The sequence below is a fragment of the Eutrigla gurnardus genome (genome assembly GCF_963514095.1).
Source record: "Eutrigla gurnardus genome assembly, chromosome: 6".
Classification (NCBI taxonomy): Eukaryota; Metazoa; Chordata; class Actinopteri; order Perciformes; family Triglidae; genus Eutrigla; species Eutrigla gurnardus.
The window spans coordinates 16,795,215-16,821,634 of NC_139920.1; the positions used below are offsets into that span (position 1 = coordinate 16,795,215).

Genomic DNA, 26,420 nt, shown 5'->3' on the forward strand with positions numbered 1-26,420 from the left:
GACCTACATTTGCATGTCAGATCGCACACTGTCCGGCATGATTAACAGTGGGCACCTCCCTGTGTGGAGTCGCCCTGGGTGGCAGCAGAGGCCATGCGAGGGCGGAAGAGAGGGCTGGAGGGAGGGCGGCTTTTTTGGCAGCCAAGGGGCCGAGCTGCCAGGCAGGATTATGTCAGCCAGCGGCCCCGGCATTAGACACTTCATTAGAGCTAATCTGTTTAGCAGTGGGCAGTGTATGTAAACTTCACAGGCCATTTGCGGCACCTCTTCGCCCCCTGGCCTGGCCTTCAAAGGGCAGCCAGGTCAAAGCTGAGTGACAGGCCGTCTCATCTGCCGCACACGAGTGTCACACAATCAGGAGCTCCCAGCTGAAACACAAGGCCCCGACGAACACACATACTCTCACAAAAAAAAAAGGGGAAGTCACTGAGGTTTGACCCTGAATGACGCAGGGGTCAGTGTCAGAACAAAACTGTGGGGAGAAGTTTAAACAGTCGACTGCTTGTAAGGATGAATTGTTCATGTACATGTTAAATATGACGGTAGAGATGTGCCTCGTGGACCTTTCAGTGGAACAGAACATCTGACAGCAAATGCTGCCAAGGGAACATGTTTGAGTCTCTTTCCATTTAAAGAAAACAAAAGACTTGAAAACAAAGCTGCATATTTACCTTAAATCAATACATCACTCCTTTTTTTATATTATTAATCCATCAGAAAACTCATCTCATATGTATGTTAAAGGAAAAAACAATAAACACCAGCAATGATCACTTCCTACAGGCCTACACTATAAATAAAGGCGGAGAGGCAAAGTGTTATGCCATTTGATTATTACAGTCTCTCTGGGTTTTTTTTTTCTTACATTACTGTGGTATGCTTGCTGTTTTTACTCACATCATTCTGGTTTGTGATGGGGACAAGCTGCAGGGGATGGAGATAAGTGGCAGCCATGCAAGGCATTATGGGTAACGTCTGTGAGGGACAGCGTTTCTTGGGTATAAAGGTGACACACAACCGCCATGGGCAACTCACTAGCAGGGGGATTGAAAAAGAGAGAGAGGGAGAGAGAAGAGCAGAGCAGACAGACAGCTCATCGAAGGAAGTGTGATACGGGCTGGCCAATAATGACACCATTGCCAAACACAACTGACAAGACACATGGAGAGTGGAAGAGGGAATGCGGAAGACAGGGAGAATGAGAGAGAGAGTGAGAGAGAGAGGGGGAAGACAAGCAGCAGAGGGGCGAGGGTGTGATGTGACAGCCCAGCAGAGCCAACGGCTGCCACAGAAAGGCCAGCGGCGGCAGAGAGGTGCTGTCTCCCATGGAGAGAGAGGGAGAGGGATGCCGTAATACAGAGAGAAACTAATCCAGCTAAATTAAAAAAAAACCTTTTCGCTCCATTTTGACACACGGAACCGGCATTTTACATTAGTACATTTTACATTAGCTTTATATAGTGTATTTGTATATGTGTATTTTGATGTGGAAAAATAGATTAGCCAACAGTAGAAAGGAAATGAGGGGAGAAAAGACGGAAAATGACATGCATGAAGGATCGTGGCGACGATGATTTCCTTAATCCCCCCCAGAGATCCCTAAATCTGAACATTACTGATCACCCAAGACAATGTTCTACTGTGTTTGTGTGTCAACTTCTGAGAAAAAATAAATAATATTTAAACCAAAACTAACCTTGTCATATCATCACATCTCATTAAAAAGGAACATTTAAGCTCGACAAAAATCAAGAAAAATATAAGATTTTTTCCCCCATATCACCCAGCCCTATTGACGGCACCAAACATACTTTTTTTGTTGGAAGAATAAATAGTGATTATGTCAACTGGTTAGTTTCATTATTGTTGAAGTGTTTTAGAATGGACAGGGATCAGCATGAAAACAACCTAAAAACTCTACTGTGGACACAAACTGCTTTCACATTTACAGAATTGGTCGGATCGCTGTGGATGTAGCCTCCCAGAGACATACAAGGAAGAGACGGAGATAGCAACTGGCAGGCAGAGATGCCCGCTCCCAACCCCACCAGTCACCTGCCCCCTTGAGCGTGGCACCATGCAATATTCATCCTTCGCCAACCGGCAGGATTCACCCCAAAGGTGCTTAGCGTTCTTCTCCTCTCAATCTGCTCCACAACCGCGCCGCCGTGTCTCGGCGCTCGCAGACAGATCCGTGTCTGTCAAACTCTGCAGTGACTATCAAAATCTGATCTGTGGGGGCCTCCTCACCAACCCTCCCACTCACTCAAAGAGCAAATGCACCATTAAAAATGCACATCTTACCAGCTCATCTCGTTTACCTAATGCATATGCATCATACCTTCGGGACCAAGAGGAATGATATTGCAAGCGATACAGAATATTCTTCATCACATATACAATTCAGATTTCTTCAGGAGGAGGCTGCCGTGGGTTTTTTTTTTTTTTTTTTTTTTTTTTTACCCCCCTGTGCTGCCGAGCAGACTGAACCTCGGGAAAGTGTGAAAAAGATACAGGACTTGTTGAAAGACACCCATCTGGATGCTGCTTAGACAGCCATCTACATACTCTAACTGACTCTTCCTCTCCATCGCCCACTAAATGTGAAATCAGTTCAGACGTCTTCTGTGAGAGTGAAAAACCGTGACGCAACATAGAAAGTTCACTGTGCTACCAATAATCTAAGCACAAAAAGTGGGTCTGGGATTAACACTGATGTAAACTGCTAGAAATAGACTGAAAAACAGGCAGAGAAATCATTAAGCCTGAAAAATAACACACAATCAACTGTTTGGAGAGCAGTGGAAGATCTAGCGTCTGTGTGTGTATGCGTGGGGGGGGTGTTGCCTAAGTGAAATTAATCATTAGAGCTTTTATCCGACTTTCTTCTGTGTACAACCCAATTATCCTAAATTTTGCAATTACAAATCTTAGAATAAATTAACCCCCTTGGCAATTCCAGTGTTAATGTTGCAGTGCCCTTGCATACGCAGGAAAAACAACAACAGAGTACGGGCCTATTTTTAGTGTTGTTTCGTTCTCAAAAAAAAAAAAAACTCTGGGGCATATGGATGATCCTCTTTGTTTAAAGTATATTCAATAGTTATGGCTGCAAAAACATCCTTCTAGAAAGAAATCAATGGACCTGATGTTGGAGGGCGGTATTAAAATCCAACAATGACCAGATCTGCACCGAACAAGCCTGAGTTGTATCGAACCATAGAGGCATGCAGGGAGGGCAGGCTCTGCCAGCCTCCAGATCCCTGATCAATAGAAACAACTCCACATTCATCCACTGCTGTCTATCTCACACATACAGACTACAGCGGTCTGAAGGAAGCTCGGACTCAAAAGCACAACTTGATTGACGGGGGAAAAAAGGGTAATACAGTATATTTACAGTTCAGAATGTGAAGGAAGTAGGATGCAATGCTTGTAATGAATGGATGAGTGGGTTATGGCATCATATATGATCAAATAAATCCCCCTTGTCAATAAATATATAGGAAAACATTCTGTCATGACACAATCATTATTAAATTAAACAAAATCATTCACTGTAATCTTGACTTTAATAAATTTAACTGAATAGAAACCCTTAGAAACAAAGGCCCGCCTGATGGATACAAAACTATTATAAAATATTTCAAAACTTTTCATAGATAATTTGACTTGATTTTATTTTACTTAAATAACTGATAAAAACACATGCATCCTCATATTTATGCAACAATCCTGTGAATCAACAGACCTGCTCACTTATTTACAATGTTGCTCAAAATGGCCCAAAACAACCAGAGAGTGAGTATTAGAGACTGAATATAAAATGTCGGACAAAATACTGCTAATATAAAAATTGTCAGCTGCATAAAATATGCAGTTGACCATTTTCATCTTTATGTCATCCTACTACCTAATTTTTCATGTGTGTGTGCGTGTGTGCGTGTGTGTGTGCGTGTGTGCGTGTGTGTGTGTGTGGAATCTACCTGGGGTTGAAAGACTGGCACGGCTGCTTGCTGTCCTTGTGGCTGCGTGTCCATATCCATGTTGGAGGAGCTGGATCCTTTATTCTTCTGAAGACAGCAAACACACAAAATGGTTAGCCGACTCAAAGTTGGACATCAGAGAAAACCCAGAGTTCTACATTAACATTTCACAACAGCAAAAAGAATAACCTCAATCAAGCGGATGACTGTTCTCTGTTGTTGTGCACTCAACTATTGGATTGCTGTGTAGCCAGAGTGTCCAGTTTCAGGAGAACTGGATCCCACGTCATGCCTGTGGATTTGACACTCTTTGTCTGGGTCCCGCTCAAGTTGCAGCACGGCAGAGCTAAAGCAGGACGCGATATGAATCCGACCAAAGCAGAGATAATGCCACTCTGTATTTCCTTGGCATTCCTCCAAGGGACCTTTAATGTGAATTACTGATTACGCCGGCATTTACCCAGTTCCACTACATCTTCTGTTTTCTAAGAAAATATAGGTCACACAGAGGTGAGTGCGTTGGGTATGGGTGTATGCCTCGGTGCTGTATAATTGCATGTTCTGGCAAGTAGCCTAGAAGCAAGCTAATTGCATTAGATACTCCACAATCAGTCGCTTGGCTTAACGCCATACTTAAAAACAGACAATATGAAATATTACCTGATTTAGTCATTTACAACATTTAAAAAAAAAAAGCGTGATGCAAAACCTCACACATGAAATTATCTTCTGCTTATCAGAGTCTCCACACAACACTCATAATTTACACACGATACAATGCATGAATAACAGCAACTATGTGTCAACCAAAGTCAATAATTTTTTTTTTTGTATCAACATACTAAATTAAGCTTAAGGAAACGTGTGCGTAGATATTTAATGTGATGTTGGAGCGTGCGTGAACGTGCGTCTGCACACACGCTGGGTGAAAGCATTAACGAGCAGAAGCTATCGACAGAGGCAGATTAAAAAAAAGTCGGGGCTTTGCAGGGCTTTATCTACCGATCCAGGATGGGGTGTCAGGTTTAATGATTCTGCCGCTGTCTGTTGTCTCTCCGCGTCTTATTTACATGAATACTGTACATGCAGGCAAACACACAATGGACAAACACACTGAAAGTTCCACACAAAGCCAAAAAAGGGACACAACGCACTTCACAGTGGGACATTTGCATGTTTTTCCACAAGAGTGAAGGCCGTCTGTCTGCGGATCTGTCAGTCTGTCATTTGTGTATTACTAACCGTCTCTCGTCTCTGTCGCCTCAAACCTCCCTGGCCAATTAAAAATCCCCTGGTACAACGGAGAGCAGAATGGCACCAAGGAGCTGTCTCTCCCCTGATGTTGTCAGTCCCATTCACTAAAGGTTAATAATGCTAATTAGACACTAAGCAATATAGAGTGTATGCATGGCACTGTATCCACATGTTTGCGTGCGAGTCGGAGGTCTTGTATGTGCATATAAGAAAGCATGTGTATATAGCAGAAGTATTTTGCAAATCCTGTGGTTGTTTATTTTAAGATCAGTTGGGCTTTTCTTTTCTGGGGGTTTGCTGGCCTTCATGTGAGCTTTGAAGCTCGTGGAAATAACTGTTTGCACAACGCTATTCCTCCTGGGATTGTATTGGGAATATTGTTTTGCGAGATTTACATTAAAAGCTCGTTTCAAACAAGTTTAAATCCATTGAAACATGTAAAAAAATATTAAAAAATAGATAATTAGGATTTAAAAGCACCCAGAGCTGGGGGGTGGGGGGTGGTGGGGGTTAAGAAAAGCATTGTTAAATGTCTGCTTCTGAATCTTTTGGTTCTCTTACTTAATAAACCCACTAAAGAAAAATCATTTTTGAAAGACAACTTTTGCCATGACTTGTGTAAAAGCCTAACTCTGATTAGGTTTGTCCAAATATACCAATGACACCATACACATGTCAATACATTTTTTTTTTTACCATTTCCATGAAAACACCAATTAAAGAAAAGTTTCGCCTACCAGACTCCCATCCACATTGTCCCAAAACAAGCTGCCTATACAGAGACATGAGCCTATAGTTTGTACCCTGGTGAGACTAAAATTAATTATGTTCCTCATAATCATAGGAAATTTGTAATTATTGTTCCCACACAAGCTAACATATACGTTGAAAATGTAATTCCTATAAATAAATGGCATCACTCTTGCTTTTGAGAGCGCTTCAATGCATCTTCATTGACACCAATGGATTATTAGTGCAAAAATTCACATGCTCGTTTGCCCTAACAAAACAATGTATACCAGGGTGACAAGATCATTATGAGCCAAATAATTGCTTTTTAAAATAATGTTTTAAAATGTTTAAAAATTTCCTTTTTTTATTCCCCTCAAGTCAGCACAAACGGAAAGCAGCAGCCTCAAAAACAACTATATACTTTGTCTTCATGATTTAATATTTGTAACTGTAATTCAATTAAGCTTCAGGTCCTATTAAGACAATCTGAAATTATCCTGGATATGTATGTACTAGTTGAAAATAAGGCCTATTAGAAAGAGGCCGAGTGGATGGCTGACTAGCAGGGTGTCGTGACATTTTGATTTCGTTTTCACAGGAGACTTTACAAGTCAGCCACCCAGGCGGCCTTCCTGCCTCTTGTAGTGATTCTTTGCACTTCAGCCTTGTGTTGTGTTAGATTGGGGCTGGCACCATTACTCCTCTTCCTAACCCTCTTGTGTTTCTGCCTGTCTACGCGTCAAAATAACCAGGGGGCATCTTAGCTCCCTGACATTCTTTCGGCTCCCACGTCCCATGTTAACGAGATCAATTAAGACTGCCATGTTCGATTAACGCACACACCAGGAAACAGCATCATTAACGGAGCAAACGCAATCAACTGCGGCAAGGTCACTCGGGGATCCTATTCATACACAGTTTGAGTAATAATCAACCCATCACAAGCAAAGCCTCAAACACAAAGATTGATATAAACATTAACATGAAACTTAAAGCTATGAAATCTCTCTTTCCATAAAACCCGCTACACTGTTTCCATCATTGTCTCTGATCCCAAAAGGTTCTGCTCTCATCACAGGAAGGCATTTTTGACTTCCAAAACATTTGCTGGGCACAAACAGCAGTGGAAACTCAAGGTACCAGTCTGCCTGCCTTTATGTCAGGGACTAGGGATGGTGGAAGGCTGGCAAGGATTTTGGCAGCACTGAGGCCGCAGCAGCTAAAAGCTAAATCCCCCAACTATTCATAGATGCATGTCACAGACTAGTTCAGTGCTTTGGTCTCCGACAGCTGCAAATATACGACAGGATGGAACCATGATTAGGGTGTGGTAGAGAGAATTAATATCGGCTAAATATGTGGACACAATATGCCCATATCTATGCCTTTGGTGCATAGATAGATAGACAACCAGATAGACAACCAGACAGAAATAACCACATTTGGACTGCGGAGGATCTACGGGTGGAACCTTACTGCATCTGGCTCGATCTGGCTTCTGGTGCAAACACAACAGCTAAGTGTGAAAGTAATCTTAGCAGCGTAGTAACATGGTAGCGAGGCTACTATAGCCACACCGTGGTAGCAACTGGTTTACTCTAAATGAGACCATAATTTACAAAATGTTCATGTTTTCAATAGAATTCCATGCAATCTGACTTCTTTTTGCAACCAGATGAGTCGCCCCCTGGTGGTCAGCAGAGACAATGCAAGTTTAAGACACTTCAGAACCTGAGGTTGCCGTCTGCTTTGGTGTCATCTCACAGCTGTGAAGTCATATTTTTATATTAAACATTAAAATAAAGGAAGGTTCTCACCATCGCCATCACAGTTAGGCTGACTGAGGATATAGTTCCTTAGCAGATCAAAATTGGTGAGCAAGGAGCAAGTGAGCTAGCAGGAACACCATTTATCTCCCCGACAAACTGATGGTTGTTTTTCTGTGGACTAGTGAAAAAGATTTTTTCCATCCAGACCACCAACTATTCAGTATAAACAAACACTGTTGTCTGACTGTATTCCATCTGATGTGAGACTCCAGTCCGACATTCTCACAGCAGGCCCAATCACACACACAGGTAATTAAATGCTAGAGCAGGGAGGGGAGAAACAGGGAGGCAGAACATGTGGAGGAGAGAAAAGAGTATTAACAAGACTATTCAGCAATTTTCTGTGAAAAGTCTTCTTTGTTCTCACTCTTCTAGCACACATCTGATTTGTTAAGTTTATTCCCCCCCCCCCCCCCCCCCCCTTTACTTGCAATACATCTCCATCTCACACCCTCTTCCCATCATACTCATCTCAAATCTGTGATTTCTTTTTTTGTTTTATTTTCCTGCGACATATGTTCCATCACCCGCCGCACCGTGCAAAACTCTACACCCTTTCAGTTCAACAAGAAATAGACTTTCAGTAAAGACTCACTAAAATCTGCAGGTCCCCTGAAGGCCATAAAATGTTGGCTCCGTTCAAAAATCCAACCGTGATTAAACAGGGCACTCTGGTGATTTATGTATTGCACTTTCATAAAGTCGGGGAACTTATCTGATGACATCATCGTGGTTTTATTATTTTTTTTGTTTAACTTGGGAGCACACCCTCCAAAAACCATCAAACATAACACAACCATTTGTACAGGCCAAGTAGACCTCCGTCCTCATGACGAGTAAACTTAACATAAAATCAGAGGAGTCCCCTAGCTGTCCTCTCACTTCTCTTGACCTACAGAATAATTTACACAGTGCTATGATGGTGCAGTGCCTCTCACACTGTCCTCTCCATAAATAAAGCCAAAAAACAATACTTCTTAACCTTCTTAAATGAATGAAATCAGGATTTCAGAACAGATGTGCACCATCAGACAGATTCTCCCTATAATACAATCCACTTTTCTCCATTAAATTCACTTTGTGCAATAAAGGAAATGTGTGAAACTGTATGCAACCTATAAATGCGATATTTTATTTTCTGTAGCGTGTTTATTGCCACATAATTCATATTGCAATCAATATGTGTTTTTTTATTTTAACTCAAGTGCTCTGAAAACCCAAGTCATCGGACATTGATATGAAAGAGCACATCTTCAGGCAACTGGGGGAGAACGGAGTGAGGCAAAGGGAGTAGGTGACAGTAGGGATAGAATAGGACCAAGTGGGACAGATACATAACTGAGAAAAATGCCAGGAGAGAGAAAAAAAGAGAAGCTTGTTAGCCCTGATGTGTTCATGCTCCTGTGAGAGACGGTGTGGAGCTGTGCACCACAGAAGTTGGCACTGGCTTTAGCTCCTCTTTAATCCCCATTTCCTCCCTTCTGCATTATTCATTTTAAACAGAAGAAGAGGAAAAACAAAGACAGGGAGCTGATTATAAAAAGGTGGATCAAGGCAATCTGTGAGGGACGGGGGGATGAACTGGGAAGTGAAGGGGAAGGGTCCCGGAATTAAGCGGTTCCCGAAGAGAAGAGCGCTAAATCAGCTCTCAAACCGAGGACAATAAATATGAACACATACTGATGAGCATGGGTCTAAGGAGAAGAGAAACGACACGGGCCAAAAGGGAGGTGAAGACAGGGGTTGAGGGAGAAGTTTGAAGAAGAAAAAAAAAGAGAGGAAAATTATAATGTGACACTATCCGGCCTGGGTGTAGGATGTGAGGGGAATCAAAGGCACCTTTGAGGAGCCAGAAGACGACAGTGAAAGTGCTAGAAGAGTGGTGTCCATGATTACAAGAAGTGGAGAAATCTTTGAGTCTGTGCTCATGAAAGCCCACCCCAGGCCTCGTCTGAAACCCCTGCTTGACTAACACTGATGATACAGAAAGAGAGGAGGAGAAAAAAAAGGAAGAGAGAGGACGGGAACCACTAATGATCGAGGGGTCCGGATACTACAGAAGCAGCGCACTCTCCAATTCATTTTAATCACTATTCAAAATCATTAGCCCAAATGTGCGAGCACTCGTGTTCGTTGGACCACGAGCCGAGAGAGAGAGAGAGAGAGAGAGAGGGAGACAGAGAGTAGGAGAAGACCAATTACACCTCAGCATGTGAGCCAGTCTTTGAGGTCTTTGAGTAAGACGGTCCAAGACTTGATGGAATACAAAATGAAGAGACCAAACTTTATTGTCTCTCAATCTAAAAGGGAAAGCACAAAGATAGAGAGCGAAGGCTTTGAAAGGAGGCTTTGCAAAGCCAACCAAACACACTACAGTCAAATCATTTAGACTTTTTTCCATTCCCCAAATGTGGCTACAAAAGCATGAAGTTAATCAGGGCGCAACTCAGCATGAGAATATTAAAGAATCTCAAACAGTCAGACAGAGGACCCAAACAACAACACTGACATCAAACAGGATTCATTATTCAACAGGCAAAACACGGCTGGATTAATGGCTAGGTCTATTTCAGACTGTATCTGATCAAACTCAATGTGGCTTTTCAGGCTCTTCTAACTATAGCCTGACCAAAACTGGATTTTGGAGGCAATATAGAAATCAGTGTTTGAGTCAAAAAATCAGATAATACTGTTATTGTGGTATCCTATATTTTAAACACAGAAAATAACCAAACTTTGTTTATATGAACGCCCGAATTGGGCTATTTAGAAACCAAGATATGTAGGGTATAGAGAGAGAAATTTCACAGTTGAAAAAGAAAGTTTCTAAATTACCTCAAACAGATCTTTGGCACTATTTGAATGCAATTTCTTCTCTACCATGATAGCGAACTAGACAGCATTTTTAAGTCATATTAATTATAAATCCCAATAAATTCACCACAGTCAACTTATTGTGAGTGTTGATCTACACTAAAATGCTCTGCCGTCCAATCCCTAGCACCATGACACCTGTAAGAAGTGAAAACCATTCGATATTTCAGCTCACCATACTTACCAGTCTAGCCCTCCTTTCAACTCACGGTTAACGCATCATAATATGTTTCGGATCCATGAAGAAGCATGATAAAAATGTAAACTGTGATGTTAAGCTCAATACATATACAGTATTTATGTTTGTGTGTGACAATATCTTTGTACAACTCAGACCTTCCCCCGGCGAGCGGAGGGAGCACAGAAAAATGATAAAAAGGGGAATTAAGACAAAGAAAACCGCCGAGGTCCACAGGGACACTACAAGGCCAGTGATCCATAATGCTGCTTGCCAACTATTTATAGCCCTCCTTTACATTTTTCACTTTCACATTTTTATAGGCTAATGATTATTTCACTGCAGAAGTAAATAGCACAGCACAAATCGCCTGCGCTTCATGTGAGGCCTAAATTGATTTATTCCCTAACAATCCAAATAAACCAACACAGGGCTCTGCTCCAGTGTGTGTGTACATTTCACCTACTGAAGCCTTTATAAAAAAAAAATCTCCACTATCACCTGACCTTTCATGAGCCAGTAATCCTATTAACACTGGACTCTTGTCGGTCTTCATCAATGCATACGTGCACACCTGCACATTCGTATCCAGCTCGGTCCTCCTTTTGCATTTTCAGCCACTGTGTATAGTAAAAGATGTCCACCATTGAGAAAAGAACTCAAGGACATGCAGGTGTCCGCTACTCCCTTTTTCTTCCTCTCCCTGGCCCTCGTCCTCCCCACCTCCTCCCCTCCCTGCTCCTCCTGTGTGTTGTCGACACGAGCTGGCACGTGGCTGAAAGCCCAGGCCACCTATTTGCTCGATTGTCCTGCCCACTCCACAGCCGCACTGACGACTCTCTTGTGGCCGGGGGGGCCCTTTGTTGCCAGCCTGTCACTTCAGCAGGTGCCTTACAGCAAAAAGCAGGAGCCAGCCAGCCAGCCAGCCAGCCAGCACCGCACCGCTTCGTTAGCGTGGCGCACCGTTTGATGTGCTCATTTCATCAGCCAGAGACGGCAGCCAAGGAGGATGCTAATAATCACTTGAAAAACAAAAACATTCCACTCAGGCTTGTAAAAGATAAACTCCAATTTCAATGATAAAAGAAGAGTGACAGACAACCATGGTACCAGTCAAAAAATAAAAAAGAAAGCAAGCCACACTACCCCTCTTTTTTTTCCCTCACCACCCCCCTTTCCCTGGTGAATCCAATTCATACTGTCAATCACTGAGAATAAACAAGGTATATTGACAAATTGCTGAATGTGTAAGGAAAGACAAAATTGTGTGGGCCAAGTATGCAAAAACAGAGCTGCATTTAAGACAGCCGTGTGATCCCTCAGAAACCAGCTTAGTGTGCAAAGGAGCAGGCTGTGTGAAGGAGAGAACCCCCAGGCGTTCAGGAGAGGGGACCCTGGGGGTTTGGGCTATGCTTGCACACCATCGCTACATTTACAGCCCTTCAAAATGCCATATCACATCACACCTCGGTTAAAATAGAAACAGGATGCATAATATGTGAACAAAAATCAAGAGCATTTCATTTAGGGCTGATCTAGCTGCGAGTGATGTCATCCGTTTTTAGGATGTTCGAGGGACTAATCGTGGATGTAGTTTCAACTCCAGGCTGCAATGGTTTTGCGAGCAAAAATTACAACTTTTAGGGTGCCACATAAAGTTAAGTGCACCATGACAGAAGAAATCTGTGCGACCGTTAAGATATAGGTCCACGTCAGCACAGAGAAAATGAAAAGGCATGTGTCTGATTTAGGGCTACAACTAATTATATAAATGAATCCACCAGGTATTTTTAGGACCGTCCTCAAGTGAAAAATTCTTAGTCAACTAAAACATTTTTCATGTGTTAGATATCACTTTACAAAATTTGTGTTCATAAGTATCTTGGAAATAAGTCATTCAGCGTAAATCTACTAATCAACTAAAGAACTCTTAGTCGACTGAGACCAAAACAACAGATGAGACAACGAAGCATCTAAGAGTTATCTCCTCAATTTATTGATTGGTCTGTTGAAAACAGGGGAAAACAGCCATCACAAAATCACAATGTGACACCATGAAATGTCTAGTTCTTTCCAAAGCCCAAAAATATGAATGTCTTTATAAACAAATAACAAATAAAAGAAAGTAATTCATTCTCACAACTGAAAACATGAATCCATCAAACGTTTGACGGTGTTGCTTGAAAAATGATCCAACCAATTAGTGGATTATCAATTATAAACGTTGCATGCTTTAGTCAGACTTTTTATTTTAGACTTTAGGAGAAAGTAATACGGTCAGTGTTGAGGCAGTTCTTATGAGGTACTTTAATGTGAAAACTCTTACATCACATCACTCTAAAGCACAGTATAGTGCCAACGTTTCAAGCCCATACCTCTCAGTTCATCTGAATATTTGAAGCAAACATCCGAACCCAGATTTGCAGCAGCATGACAAAGACACCCAGGCTTTAGGTAACATCAGTGCCCTGTGGCAACAACTCGTTCACAATGCAAAACAGAGCATCGCACAGCAGCGCAGAGCTTCCAGTGCTCCAGGACCAATAAGGGCTTTGTTTGTTAGCCATGTCACTGACTGACCACCAAATTAGCTTCATCACCTCTGGCACCACGATATCGGATGTGACACTTTGTACCACGGGGCCGAGGCTCTGTTTGTCTGCAAGGCTAGGGGCCTTACAGTAATAAAAAAAATAACTGAAGACATAAAATAAGGACAAACCTGGGAATGCCACGCGAGTCGTTTTTGTTGTTGTTGTTACGATCTAAATATAGGATTGTTTTATACAGCATTTACACCAAGAGTCTTCATCTGTACAGTTGTGTTTGCTGAAGCCTAACCTCGTCATCATACAAACAGTCAAGAGTCAACCGGGGAGAGCATCATCGTCTACGTAGTGTTCCGATGATTCTGAAATGACATTTCCCTTCTTTACCCTCTATTAATATCTATAAAGGAGGACAGGAAGCTGCATGGAAGGAGGCAGCCTGACATGGCCCATGGGAACTAAAAATTGCAAAAAAGGAAAATAAAACAAAAGATGCAGAAAATTACATGCGACTGTTACAGAGAAGACTTAACGCAGCATTGTCGTTTACACAAGAAATTAAAGGGTAATAGATGTATATAGATTACAAAGCTCCAGCACCAAACACCCATTTATTCCATTTCTATTCCAAACCAGCATCAGTGCCTCCGACCCTGCATGTACTGGGTTCCAGTAAAGCTGCTGACCCACCTCTGCATTGTTTGGAGATGATGAGCCCTGTCATTTTAATTTTTCATCCAAGAAAACAACCATTACAAACAAAAACATCTGGTGATTGTAGTCTATTTCCCCTTCACAAAAAGCAGCAGTCTCACATACTCCCTTCAAGCAGGTTTTCCCCCCTTTCTCCCTGGATAGTTTGAAGCAGTTACCCTGCGTCAGCATCGAAGTTTGTCTAAGAGGAAATGACAAGAGCAAGATGTCCAAGTCATTAGTAATGTGAGAGGAGCAGTTCCCAGGCATGTCTCGTTACATAGTTGAGTGCTAACGTGAAGGCTAAGGGGCTCGTGTTGGAGCTTTTCTGGGCCCAAGCCGCTTCTCGTATAATCTGTGGGGGACAGGGGAAGAGGACCGCAACCCGTCAGCATCTCCAAGGTCACTAATAGAAACATCCCAAAAAAAAACTTTACTCGATTAATGAGAGAAAGGGGTACCAAAACACAAAAGTGTAAGTCCACACGTGAATGTCATACACATAAACTCACACAGAAATGAATGTCAAACTCCATGCATACACTGAATACATACTTATAGTGGGCCCATGGGAATGTGCCTCCACAAAAATCAAGCTTGGCTCTGGTTCGGTTTCAGCCTGCTGTGGCTTCTGTGGTGGGCCCTGCTGGCTGGCGTACACACACGTACACACACGTACACACACGTACACACACGTACACACACACCTAACCAGATCCAGAGCAATCAGAGGTCAAATACAGTACCGTTGCTGCGTATGACGTACACACCCATGCTGTTGTCACGCTGCCAAGGAGGATGACTCCTTCATGTGAAACCAACAAAAACATGACTACCTCAGGTTGATTCCAGTAGCACCATTTATCCTGGCTGAGGATCACGTCACTGTATGATTTGGTTGGACCTCGTATGTAAAAGGACATAGCAAAGCCAAATTAACAGCTCACGGTAGCTTTTCTTCTTTGAATTTGGGATTTGGAAAATAGAAACTGCGTGATGATTAATAACAGCGGCGCAGGCAAGCATGGATTGTTCCTTTCTAGACATATGGCTCTGTCTTGAAGAGGAGGTGTACCTTTGAGGAAAAACATGGGACTGGAAATAAATCAAGAATAATGTGCCTATATAAAAAAGCCAGTCAACATTTTTGGAATGGGTACTTGAAAAAATAAAATCTGCTGGTTTCTATTTCTTGACTTCTCCATTACACATCATTCATTCACATCATATTCTCGGGAAAGATATATATTTTGTCGACGTTCTGTGTGTGTGCACGGCAATGAAGTGAGAAATTAGGCTTTTTTTGTCCTGTTTCAATCATTTGAAATTGCTCAGAGTTTGAAGCCAAACACTTGAAAAATGGACCCAAATGATCATAGAGAAGCAGGAACTTACATGTGCACACAACACATGCATAGGCAGACACACAAAATGCACACACAAGTTCAACATTTCTTTTGTATTCCTCGGGCACTCATCCTTCTTTGCATGAGTGCATCACCCGGCACACTGACGGAGCATCCCAGTGTGTGTGCGAGTGTATGTATAAGGAGCTGAAGTATGGGAGAATCACGTGCCCCCTAAGGGGTCGCACCTCTCTCCATTCTCCCCCTCCTCCCCTCTACTCTGTGCCTGCAGGGATTTCCCTTTTCAGTTCAGGAGAAATGTCAGACCTGTTTCACCATCCCTAACACAGAGGCTGGACTCTGCCCTGCATCCGTCCAACATCTGTAAAACACCACACATCAGCCTCATTTCTAGATATCAGGGCAGAAAGGGGTTCGCTGCTGAATCCAAATGTACCCAAATCCTCTTCTTTTTATCCAAGTCACAATGGGGAGTAATATCCCCAAAAGTCATCTAACTCTCACAGAAACACTTGTTCATAAACACAAATTACACTGCAGCCAAATGATCACTCACAAACACTGAACAGAGTCCAGAAAAGCAGGAACTAACCGAATGTCACACAACCTTGTAAACAGCTACTTTCATCCAGCTCATAATAGCTAATACAGTCTTAACCACTCTCTAAATCCTGTCATCAGATCCATCTCTGCTTTCACCACCAAGTCCTTTCCTTTATTCTCTGCCATTCATCATTCTACAATCAAACGACTGTTTAAACTTCAGCACTCTTGCCACATCTTCATGCTGTCATCAGAAACACAAGCAGAGAACCTCTTTTAAATTGTTAAAAGGACGCAGAGGAACAATCTCTTCGACGGATCACACAAACGACTTCCCTTAATGATAATTCAGGGTAGCAGCATGCATGTTAAAAGTCTTGCGTTTTCTTTAATGCCCTTTAGAAAATAAACACTAAACTCTTCTGGCCTTGTAGGCGTATTAGAGTGCACAAATATAATGTTTAACATCACTCGGTCTAAGCAGTTTATAATGCATATTTAAAAAACAGTTCAATCATACTAAACCATTACATTTAAAAAAAACTGATTTCCTAAACATTTGAGTTGTGTTTTTATATAAATAACAACTATATATCACAATAACAAAGTCAAATAGCATTTTGAGTTTTTGATAGGCCTCCATATACAAATACAAGTACAAGTACTATACAAGTATGTAAGTCTAAGTATGCTATTGGGCAAGGAAACAAAACAGAATTTAATTTCAAGTGCCACCACTAGAACTATAAATACAGAGTTTGATACTTCAGACCAACATCTTACATGTTATTTACTAATATGATAATTTAACCCAAATAAGATATAGAAATCCACGTGTCGCTGTATGTAGATCAGAACCAAAGAAAATGTCAGTTATGCCGAAACTGCAGAGAACTGGAGAAGGAAAGAAAGAGAGCAGGAGAGAGAGAAAGAGAGAGAGAACGCTCCACAACAGGGGTTGAAAGAAGATAAACCAGATAGGCCTCCCCTGCCTCCTTCACATATTAGAATATTAATATTAATGAAACCTCCTGTACCCACCCCCCACCTCCCCCCCCTCCACCCCCTGTTTTTCTCCCTCAGACGATTTGAACATGAAAAACTTAAAAAGCGCAAATTCCAGGAGTTGCGTATCACAGTTTGACCTGGAGCCACACAGCAGACACCAACCATGACAGACTTGCTGTTCAAAGCAAGCGGGAGCTGCTTTCATCAGGCGATCCTGGTGGTTTTTTTTGTTTTTTTACAGTGTGACACCACCAGCCCATGCCATCTGCCTTTTTCTAAAATCAGAACTTCAAGATGTGCTTTCTGCTTGTGCGTTGTTTTTAGGTGGGCTTCACAACCAAGGACCGACATCACGCAGGCTTTTGCTGCTGTGCTGCTTGCCGACTGCTGTTCACAGCAAAGCCCTGCAGAAAGGCGCAATGTTAAATATTGTTAAATTGTCAAGCCAGAACCGGTTGGGAACCCAGCCAGGCATTCACAGTGCAGTAAAATAGGATGCTCCCCCTGTTTGAACACAAACCCAACCAAATCAACTCACTGTTTTTCCTCCAGCCAATCAGAAATGAGACCAGCCTACTTCCCTCCTCATGCCACACACCCACTTCCTGAAATGCCCCCCAGACTCCAGACGACCACTTTATTAAGTCCTTTTTTAAGCTCTTTCTCCTCCATTCATAGTTAAAGTTAATTTTCTTTATCATAAATTCTAGACACAAAAACATTAGCATGCACATCGTTTGCACTTAAAAGACACCTCTGCTCTAGGCCTCAGTAAGCCGCTGCTGACTCCTGATGCCTGACTTCAGACATCTGTAAAATATTTTTATTCGGTGCCCCAATACCACACTGGCAGAGGTCTCTCATCCTTGGCTTGGCAGGACTTCTGACAGAGCCAGCCGGCAGCGCCATACAGGCCTAACCCCTGCTGCTGATGCTTCCTGCTGCTCTGAGGGAGTCAGGCTGCCTGCCTCCCATTGACTGTGGGCCAGGCTGGGCAGGGAGGAGGAGGCTGAGTGGAGGCCCCCGGTAGAGATGACCCCCAGGAGAGGAGAGCAGAGGCAAGAATGAGGAACAGATCGAGAGTCACAGAGATTGAGGGGTGGGAAGAAGTAGTAGGGAAACTATATGGGGGGGGGGGGGGGGGGGGGGGGGGGGTAATCAAGCGTTTCTAAGACGAGAGGCCGAAATACAGGAAGAGGAGAAGAAATGGGTGGCATGGCCGTGCAAAGGGAGCGAGACAAAGGGGCTTGGGGGCAGGTTAGGCAGCAGGAGTTGAGGGGAGCTTCTCATTATGACTCCTCTTCATGCCCCCAGGCCTTGACCACAACCTCAAAGCCCCCGGCCAAACCAAGCAACCAGGGAGACCACGAAAGACAGCTGTGAGTCAGGGGTACAAACACAGGCCGAGGAGGGGAGACGAGGGGGGGAAAGATGTCCCAAATCCAAAAGACAGATTTCAGAATTGAGTTGGGGGGGTGGGGAGTAAGAGGGGGCATTGCATGTGATCAGAGTCCCTTAAGCCCAATTCATCTACCAAGACCAGTCTGATATCTTGATTTTTCTACATAATACAGCTACACAGTGCAGTCATAATGATACATCTAATGCTATTTTTTCCATGCATTTGCAAAATATGAAAATATTTCCTTTAATAATCTCCTATGATATTTTGTATGATGTTGTGAATATTTTGTATAATATCCATGCAGAGGGGAACCGTGTATGGAAGGGTGGTAAATACTGAGATATTGGATATCCTTAGCATTAGAAAACTATGATGCTCTAATGCATCCATGGCACATCTGAAGAATGTAGTTGAAACAAATCAAGTCCTCGTAGCTCTGCTCTCTCCTCCAGTGGACGCACAATGACAATGTGAATATATATAATATATTTCCAGGGCTGTATAACAGAGCGCACAGAGGCAACGTTAACAGCTGGAATGCAATGGGTTACAATAAATAAAGAATCTGACTTTTACAAAGGTGACACTACTCAATTGAAAAATGCCTCAGCAGGCCTTCGTCCATGATTAACACGCGACCTGAAAGCGGGAAAAAATACAGACGGTGAAATGTCCCTGGCATTTTCCACAGAAAAGGAGGAGGGCAAAACAAGATAATCTCATACAAATTTGCTCTCTAATGCAGCAAATCCCGTGTGAAACATTAAGACTCATTTGTGATGAGGTTGGAACAAACGCCCATAGCACAGTCAGCAAGCACCACAAAAAAAAAAGTGCCTTCCCTCATTCTGTTGATGAGCGCAAATTCATTCTGCTTTTGTCTCATCTCATGACAAATGCATACTGTCACTGTCACTGATGTGGTGTTTACAGTGGCATATAGCATCTTGTAATTATTCCGTGAAAGTGAATTTGTATCCTGAGGGATTTGTATTTTTTGCATGTGGATAATCAAAAGAGATAAAGAGGGGACGATTGGAGAATGATCTCCAATAAAAAAAAAAGAAGGAGGATGCTGCTTGAAAGCCATATTTCCAGCCCAATGCACAAAATGCCAACATGGATTTGGTGTCTTTGTATAGATGGCAACAAACAGAAGTTCCTCAACACGCAGTAACCCACAGCTACAGTTCATATGTGTATATTGTTTATCTATAGTAGAATGCATCTGCAGCCAGCCCAACAATCTGACTAAACAGCTCTTTATGTAGACTGCCACCACAGCTGTTGCAGTGAAGGAATTTCCCCTGCTGTGATCATGATTGGCTTTTTTTTTTTTTTTGCTGATTACTTAATTTATTCTGATAGATAAATAAGCTTTAGCTGTTAGGCTATTATTAGTATATTTTAGCTTTTTTTAAATGACAAAGATGACAGTTTTAAATGCAGAACATCGAAAGGCAATGAGGCACAGCATTTTTTTCAGCTGAGAAGTTTTGGTTGCTATGATACAGAGGGGTAGATTTACTAAGACTGGCGCAGTTTGCGCTGCATTTGTTATTGGGAGTTCGCACACAGCGCACGCTGTGCTTCCCCATTTTACATAGTATTCACCAAACCTGACAGCCACCGGGCAAACAGCCATACTAATTAGCGCGCCTCTAAAAGAGCAATGAATGCGGCCGCATGTATCCAACACGGATCTTGAAACGACAAAAAGAAAGCGCAAAAAAAGCACATAAAGCAGCAAACCAAGAAAAATTGTTGTTCCATCCAGACCCGAGACATCCACGTCCGCGACTACTCGTGTTCTCAGGAAAAGAAAAATATCTGAGCTGAACTGTCTCAGATAAACCATTCACTAAAAATAATAATAATAAAGAACACAAAAACGGAATTGTTCCAGTCTGCGTTGATATTTCTTTGCTCCATTTTTATTTTCAATCAATTTCAACACAATGTAGATCAAGTCCAGTAACTGTATTATTGCATGGCGGTTTAATCTGTAACGCCGGATGATTGCTGGTTCGATTTGTGTGCCGCTTCCTGGTTTAGACCTGCACCAGGAGTGGGGACGGGATGGGATTTTTTTTTTTACTCCGGCCCGGGATTGGGATGGGATGGGATTTTTTCTCTGGGAGTGGGATGGGACGGGAGTGAAAATCCACTCCTGTGTCATGCTCTAACTCGCACCTCGTCACACTGCTGCAGTTTGTAGCACATGGTTTTTACTAGCACTATATGCAATATTGTGGTTGTGTAGCAATGGGCTTAACTACCATTGATTAAAGTTGGTGAAATATTGACTCTCAAATAAAAAGACCTACTCAATTATCAAACTGTGCTAAGAGTCATTGTAACAAATAACTAGATCAGCCAAAGCTAGTTATTTCAGTCACGTCAGTACCTCTAAATAATTCAAAACAGCAAACATGGTATTTATGTCAATACATCAAAATTATTCAAATGTTTGAATAATTTTGTCTGCAACATTATTTCTAAGTGGGCCTTGTTTCAACCTTTCCAGCGTGAAAGGCAGGCATATTTAAGCTATATATTTCTTCATCGTTGTTTAATCTCTCCGTTTTGTTTTTTTTTGCTTAGAGGCCATTCTGTAAGTGGGGAACAATACCTTTTATGGCATTGTTTTAATACATCCATTCATTTAAAAGGTTCATAACTGCATTACATATAAAGAGAGTTGTTTTATTTAGAGTACGATTTCAGAGCCAAAGTCCACAGTTGTTTTCCAACACTCTGCAGTGAAATAAACCGCTGATATTGTGTGGTCATGGCATAAGCTGACCAGAGGGCGCTGAGAGCGTTTCATAAACTTTAAACAGGGTCCGAGGTCAGTAATTTTTGTGTTTGCATGTCTTTGTAGTCTGTTTCCCCCCTGAGCACTACAGAGCCCATTGAGAAAAGGCATCAATGCCACAGAGAAATGGAGAACTTTCACGTGACACGGGCAGCCGGGAGGCATCCTCCAAGGATATGTGAACGCTTGAAACATCAGTGACCCTTCATAAGATAGAAGGGAGATGGATATGAAAAATATTGACTGGCTGGCTGTTTGAGGAGAGTATAAGGAGCTGCTTAGACAGCCCACTCTCATTGCCAAAGACCTTACACTAAACTCTAACCAAACTGAGCCTGGAAAGGAAAGACTCAATTCTAAATTCTTCAGGGAAGCCATCAAGCTTGTATTTTCCCTTTTCTTGCTTTTTATTATTTGATAATACAACAACTAATCACAAAGAAAGTACGCCAAACAGGCCTATATCCCAAGCAGTGATCCGCTACCTTTGCCAGCATCATTTCTGTACAATGCTTGGCCAAGGTCTTTGACATCATGCAAAAGACAGTGTTTAATGTAGCTCAAAAATGGCCTCAGGAAGCATCTTCCTTCAAATATGCTTTGTGAAAAAAAAAAAAAACAACACAGTTAACATTTTGGTTCTTTATGAAACCCAAAGGCAAGATGACTGTTAAAGTGGTCAGATGACAAATGTCTCTTCTGATCTTTAATCCAGTAGAGGGGCCAGCTCCAGGACTAAAACAGGAAACTCTCACAGGATAGAGCGATTTAGTAAATTCCGCGAGGCTAAATCACTGCTTTGGGTGCAGCACACCAATGAATGGAGCTCACTTTAAATGTACTAGTAGTAGAGAACATACAGTACATTTGGCATAGCCGGCCAATACGAAATGTATGTGAACCCAAGATAAATCAGTGAATGCCGTCTCCTTTCTCATGTGATGATGGCACATCATCAGTGCCTCGTCTAATAATCGAGTAGAATAAAAAAGTTAAAGTAGATCTTTGATGACAAAGTTTTCTTTCTATCAGCTTCTATTTTCAGATTCAATCAGGCTAAACACTATTGATCATCACTGCGATCACCACTAGCTAGTCTGATTATTAAATCCAAACAATAGAGCATGGCAAAGTTTTGCCAAAGCCTGTCAAAAGTAATCCACCTCTCATCAGCTGAAATTCAAAGCGGGATATACTGGCAGAAATCCCTCTCAACAGAGACTGATGCAAACATTTGGCAGCCATTTGCTGATCATCCGGTTCGTGACACATTCCTTGATAGTCAACTTCACAGAGCCAGCCGGTGTTCATCTCTTTATCACCTGATGACGCTGGCAGGCTCAAGCCTGTTGTCTTTGACGATAATCGAATGTGGCAACAGAGAAGTGAGTAATAATTGGGTCAACAAGGTATGTCAGTTCCCACTAACTCTTGTCTGAATCATCTCTCTGCAGCATAGCCAAATGTGATAGTATGATGCCTGAAATATTTGGCTGTGATAGGCAGTGACAGCAACATGGCATGAAATACTGTTTTCACCCGATGTGTGACCCCCAAAACTGTTAGGCCTTGGAGAGGCGAGGTTTTTTTAAAAGGTTATTTATAAATGTATAATTATTATTATTATTATTATTATTATTATTATTGCAGATGACTCACTCAGGTCCAAACAGAACTGTAGATGCAATCAATATAGAATTTGCAATAACCATTCTGACTCACTCATGCAGTGAATCACACACACAGGAAAAACTTTCTTCCCCAAAAAAATACTTCTTGATTTATTTTTCATTCAAATAAACCATCTCTTAACAACCACCAGTAGTTCTCTTCCAAATAAACAATGTCTTTCAGGCTATAACTCTTCAGGTGTTAAACAGTGTAGAACAGACAGCTGGAAGCAGCAACTGGGCTTTTTCCAGACATAGGTCAGAAGAATAGCATACACTTAAACTGTAATCATTTGGCACACTTTCTACTGAAAACAAACTCGGGTCCATTTGCCTGGTAAATACTGTCCGTTTGGGCTGGTCTGGAAGCGTTTACTAATGAATCCATCTGCTGATGGTGGAAAATCTCTGCAGGAAGCGAAAAAGTATTCTGATTCTGATATAATAATTGATATGTATGAAGCCATGTAGCCTATATAACCTATATGCATGGGTATTTTTTATAAATAGCTCAAAAGCTATTAAAACGGAGGTGCTTGTACTTGACTGTGCACTTTGTCAGTTCATTAAGACAATTAAAAATAGTGTGACAGCGATCCCCTGTACAAGACGTCTCGTGTGCACGGCCATGTGCTCCCCGATGTTCGCACCAGTCATGTGGGAGCGCACAAAGGGGCTTGTGGAAAGCGCGGTCTCTACATGATACTCATTATCATATGAGGTGCATGTTATGATCCGTTCATGATTTGCAATCTCACAGCCTGCTAATAATGTTTATAATCAGTTATTTCTTTGTAAGCTCTTGTGACAGTAAATAACATAAATATACACCAGAAGCATTAAAAAGCTGCATAAACTTCTGTCAGTACCCAGAATTTGCTTCCCCATATGGTGTCCGATGATGCAATCACCAAAACCGTCCAATCAACCACTTTCTAGCAAGTGAAACGACAAGCAAGCAAATCAAAGTCAGAGTCAAGTCTCATCATCACTTGACGCTGGCATGCAGCAGTTTAACCTCCAATAATTCAGAAGTTTGTGGCTAATGGTAGAAATCAACATCTATTAAAAAAGTAAATCAAAGTTCATAAATCAAAGTCAACTTTACCCTCATCGGAACCAGAAAAAAACCTTGACTAGAGGCGCTGCATTTATCAAACAAAGTCATATTTAATCAGTTACTCAAAAGCATGCCATCACTTTGCAATAGCTTTAAGCAGGTCTGTATTTAATTATGATAAAACAATTCTTCTAAATGTCATACATTAACTGAGCCCTATTTTTTTAATGGACAATGAGAGTGGCTGGATGGCTGAGTGAAGTTGCCTTTTAATTGACGCAGATAGTATGGATGTGTGTACTACTAGTAACTGAGGCTTCTGCCATCTTCTTGGGGAAAAGTAAGTAAGTGTGTAAGTTAGTTTGTAGGATGCAGAGGTGATGTTCACTTCACAATGCTGAGGTGCATGAAACGTGTCCACTTGTTAAGCTCATTGACTTTAAAGCTGTTCACTTCCACTAATAGATCAATACATGATCAGCAACCAAACTATCGTATGGGCCTGTAGATTCCTCTGTTATTTATTTACATGGCTGTTTGTCACTCTGTTCCTCCAAATTGTGTTTACCCATACACGTAGTCACAGTGCAAATGAGTAAAATGCAGATACGTTCCTACAGAAATGTCACATTGGAAAATATAACCTACAAAAGTGAGGCCGTATAAGGAAGTAATGGTGCAGCATACGTGTACTATAACAACACAGTCTTCACTAAGCGGCTACTTTATTTAGCTACTCTCGTGTTTCCACCACATGGTTTCACTAAAGGGCTCTGGAAAGTAGTTGTCTGGCGAACTGTAATCACAGCGTTACAATGCCGTTGTTGACTTTAAATGACAGCGGCGGCTGTGTCATTCCGAGGCAGTGAAAGTTAGCACCGCGGCATGCTAGTCGGCTAACAGGCTAAGCTAGCTCAGCGAACTTCCCATGAACTTTTTCCCAAGTGAGTGTCAAGATCGCGTTTCCACTAAACACTGACAACGCGTGAGCTTCGTAACACTGTCACTCCCAAAGCAGACCAAGAGTAAATATGTGTCATTTTAAACAGCTTACAAGTGGTTTCCTAGCCGTCCAGAGTTAGTCCAGATTCGGGAGTTTACTCTGAAGCTAACGGTGTCGCTGTTCTTACCAGGAAGTGGGACTCCTGTTGCTAAGCTATTCCTTCTCCTTCGCGTTGAACGCTTCTCCTGCTGGCTGCGGCGGTTGTCTTCGTTTTTGACTTTTTTCTCCTAAAAAGTCGACTCGTCGGGGTCCTCTCTTCTTTCGTGGCACCGTTGTCTCAGCGCTGGAAACTTTTTTTTTCTTTAGCGAGAGAGAGAGAGAGAGAGAGAGAGATAGAGAGAGAGAGAGCCTAGGTGCTGTGGAGCAAGTCAAGATGTGTACGTGTGTTTCCAGATAGCCTCTCTGCACTAGCAGGCCCCTCTCATCACCGCACTGCTGACCCGTGTGCCAGTAATGTAAACAACCCAGCATTCCCGGGGCGCAGGGGCGGGGCGAGTGTCAAAGAGTGGAGGGAAGCTGTCAAATACCGCGAGATTCAACGTGCGTGGAACATTCCCGCGGTATTCGTTGAGAGATGGGATGTAATGGTGGGGAGAGAAAGTTAAATCTTGGAAACAGTTGAAGACAACACACTTTTTAACTTAGCCTACAAGCTTTTGCAGCGCTTTCAGCTGAATCTCACATGGGGCCCTCTACAGTACACACACAATGCAGGAACACTCTTAGTAGATTAGTTATGCAGATTAGCTGATGAAAACTTAATTACTTAAAAATGACTTTGCATTCAACATAAGACTTTTAGGGCAGTGTGAGTGTAAAAAGTCGCCAGCTTTGGTGAAAGGTGGAGATGCGCAAAAGTATTTGAGCAAGAGTCCAAGTCAAGTCTCAAGTCACGGTGTGTGCTTCTTAAGAATTTCATGATTATTTCTTGACCTTGAAAATGTCAGCTTAACAAGCATTTTCAGATAAATCAAGGTACGCTTTGACCGCAATCTCACAACCTTAATTGGCGATGGTGTCATCAAGATAACAACTAAACAAATCCATCTTTAAAAATGTTAAATATAATATATATTTTTTTTTTGTGTGTAAAATACAGCTGTGAGATAAATGTAAAGAAAACACTGTTTCTCTCTAAAGTAGTTTAATAGAAATGCGTGTTTGAAGGAAGTACTGTATCCAATTAAATATACTTAATTACTTTGAACCAATGGGGGTGACACATTCTTAGAATGGTTATTCTGACTTCGTTTTGAATACACGTGATGATTCGCTGAGGGTGCGAGAGAGAGAGAGAGAGAGAGACAGCCGATGCTTAATGGATTCTGCTGAACACACACTGTTATAAGCACTCTTTGACGCACAGCCTTGCTTGCAATCATTATACACATGCATACCCACACGTCCCATGACACACAAGCAGCCTGCTCTTGGGAATATCATGAGGATTT

General features: G+C 42.1%; 1 protein-coding gene across 1 annotated transcript in view; it reads right to left on the reverse strand.

Annotated features, from left to right (window-relative positions):
* The window catches only part of nek7 (NIMA-related kinase 7), a 58,293-nt gene extending 32,877 nt beyond the window's left edge, over positions 1-25,416 (reverse strand). The window contains exons 1-2 of the mRNA XM_084012113.1: positions 25,097-25,416; positions 3,987-4,073 (exon numbers count right to left, since the gene is read on the reverse strand). Of these exons, the coding sequence (XP_083868239.1) occupies positions 3,987-4,046 (60 nt within the window). The 5' untranslated portion in view covers positions 4,047-4,073; positions 25,097-25,416. The remainder of the gene's footprint in view (positions 1-3,986; positions 4,074-25,096) is intronic.
* Positions 25,417-26,420: the final 1,004 nt, after the last annotated feature.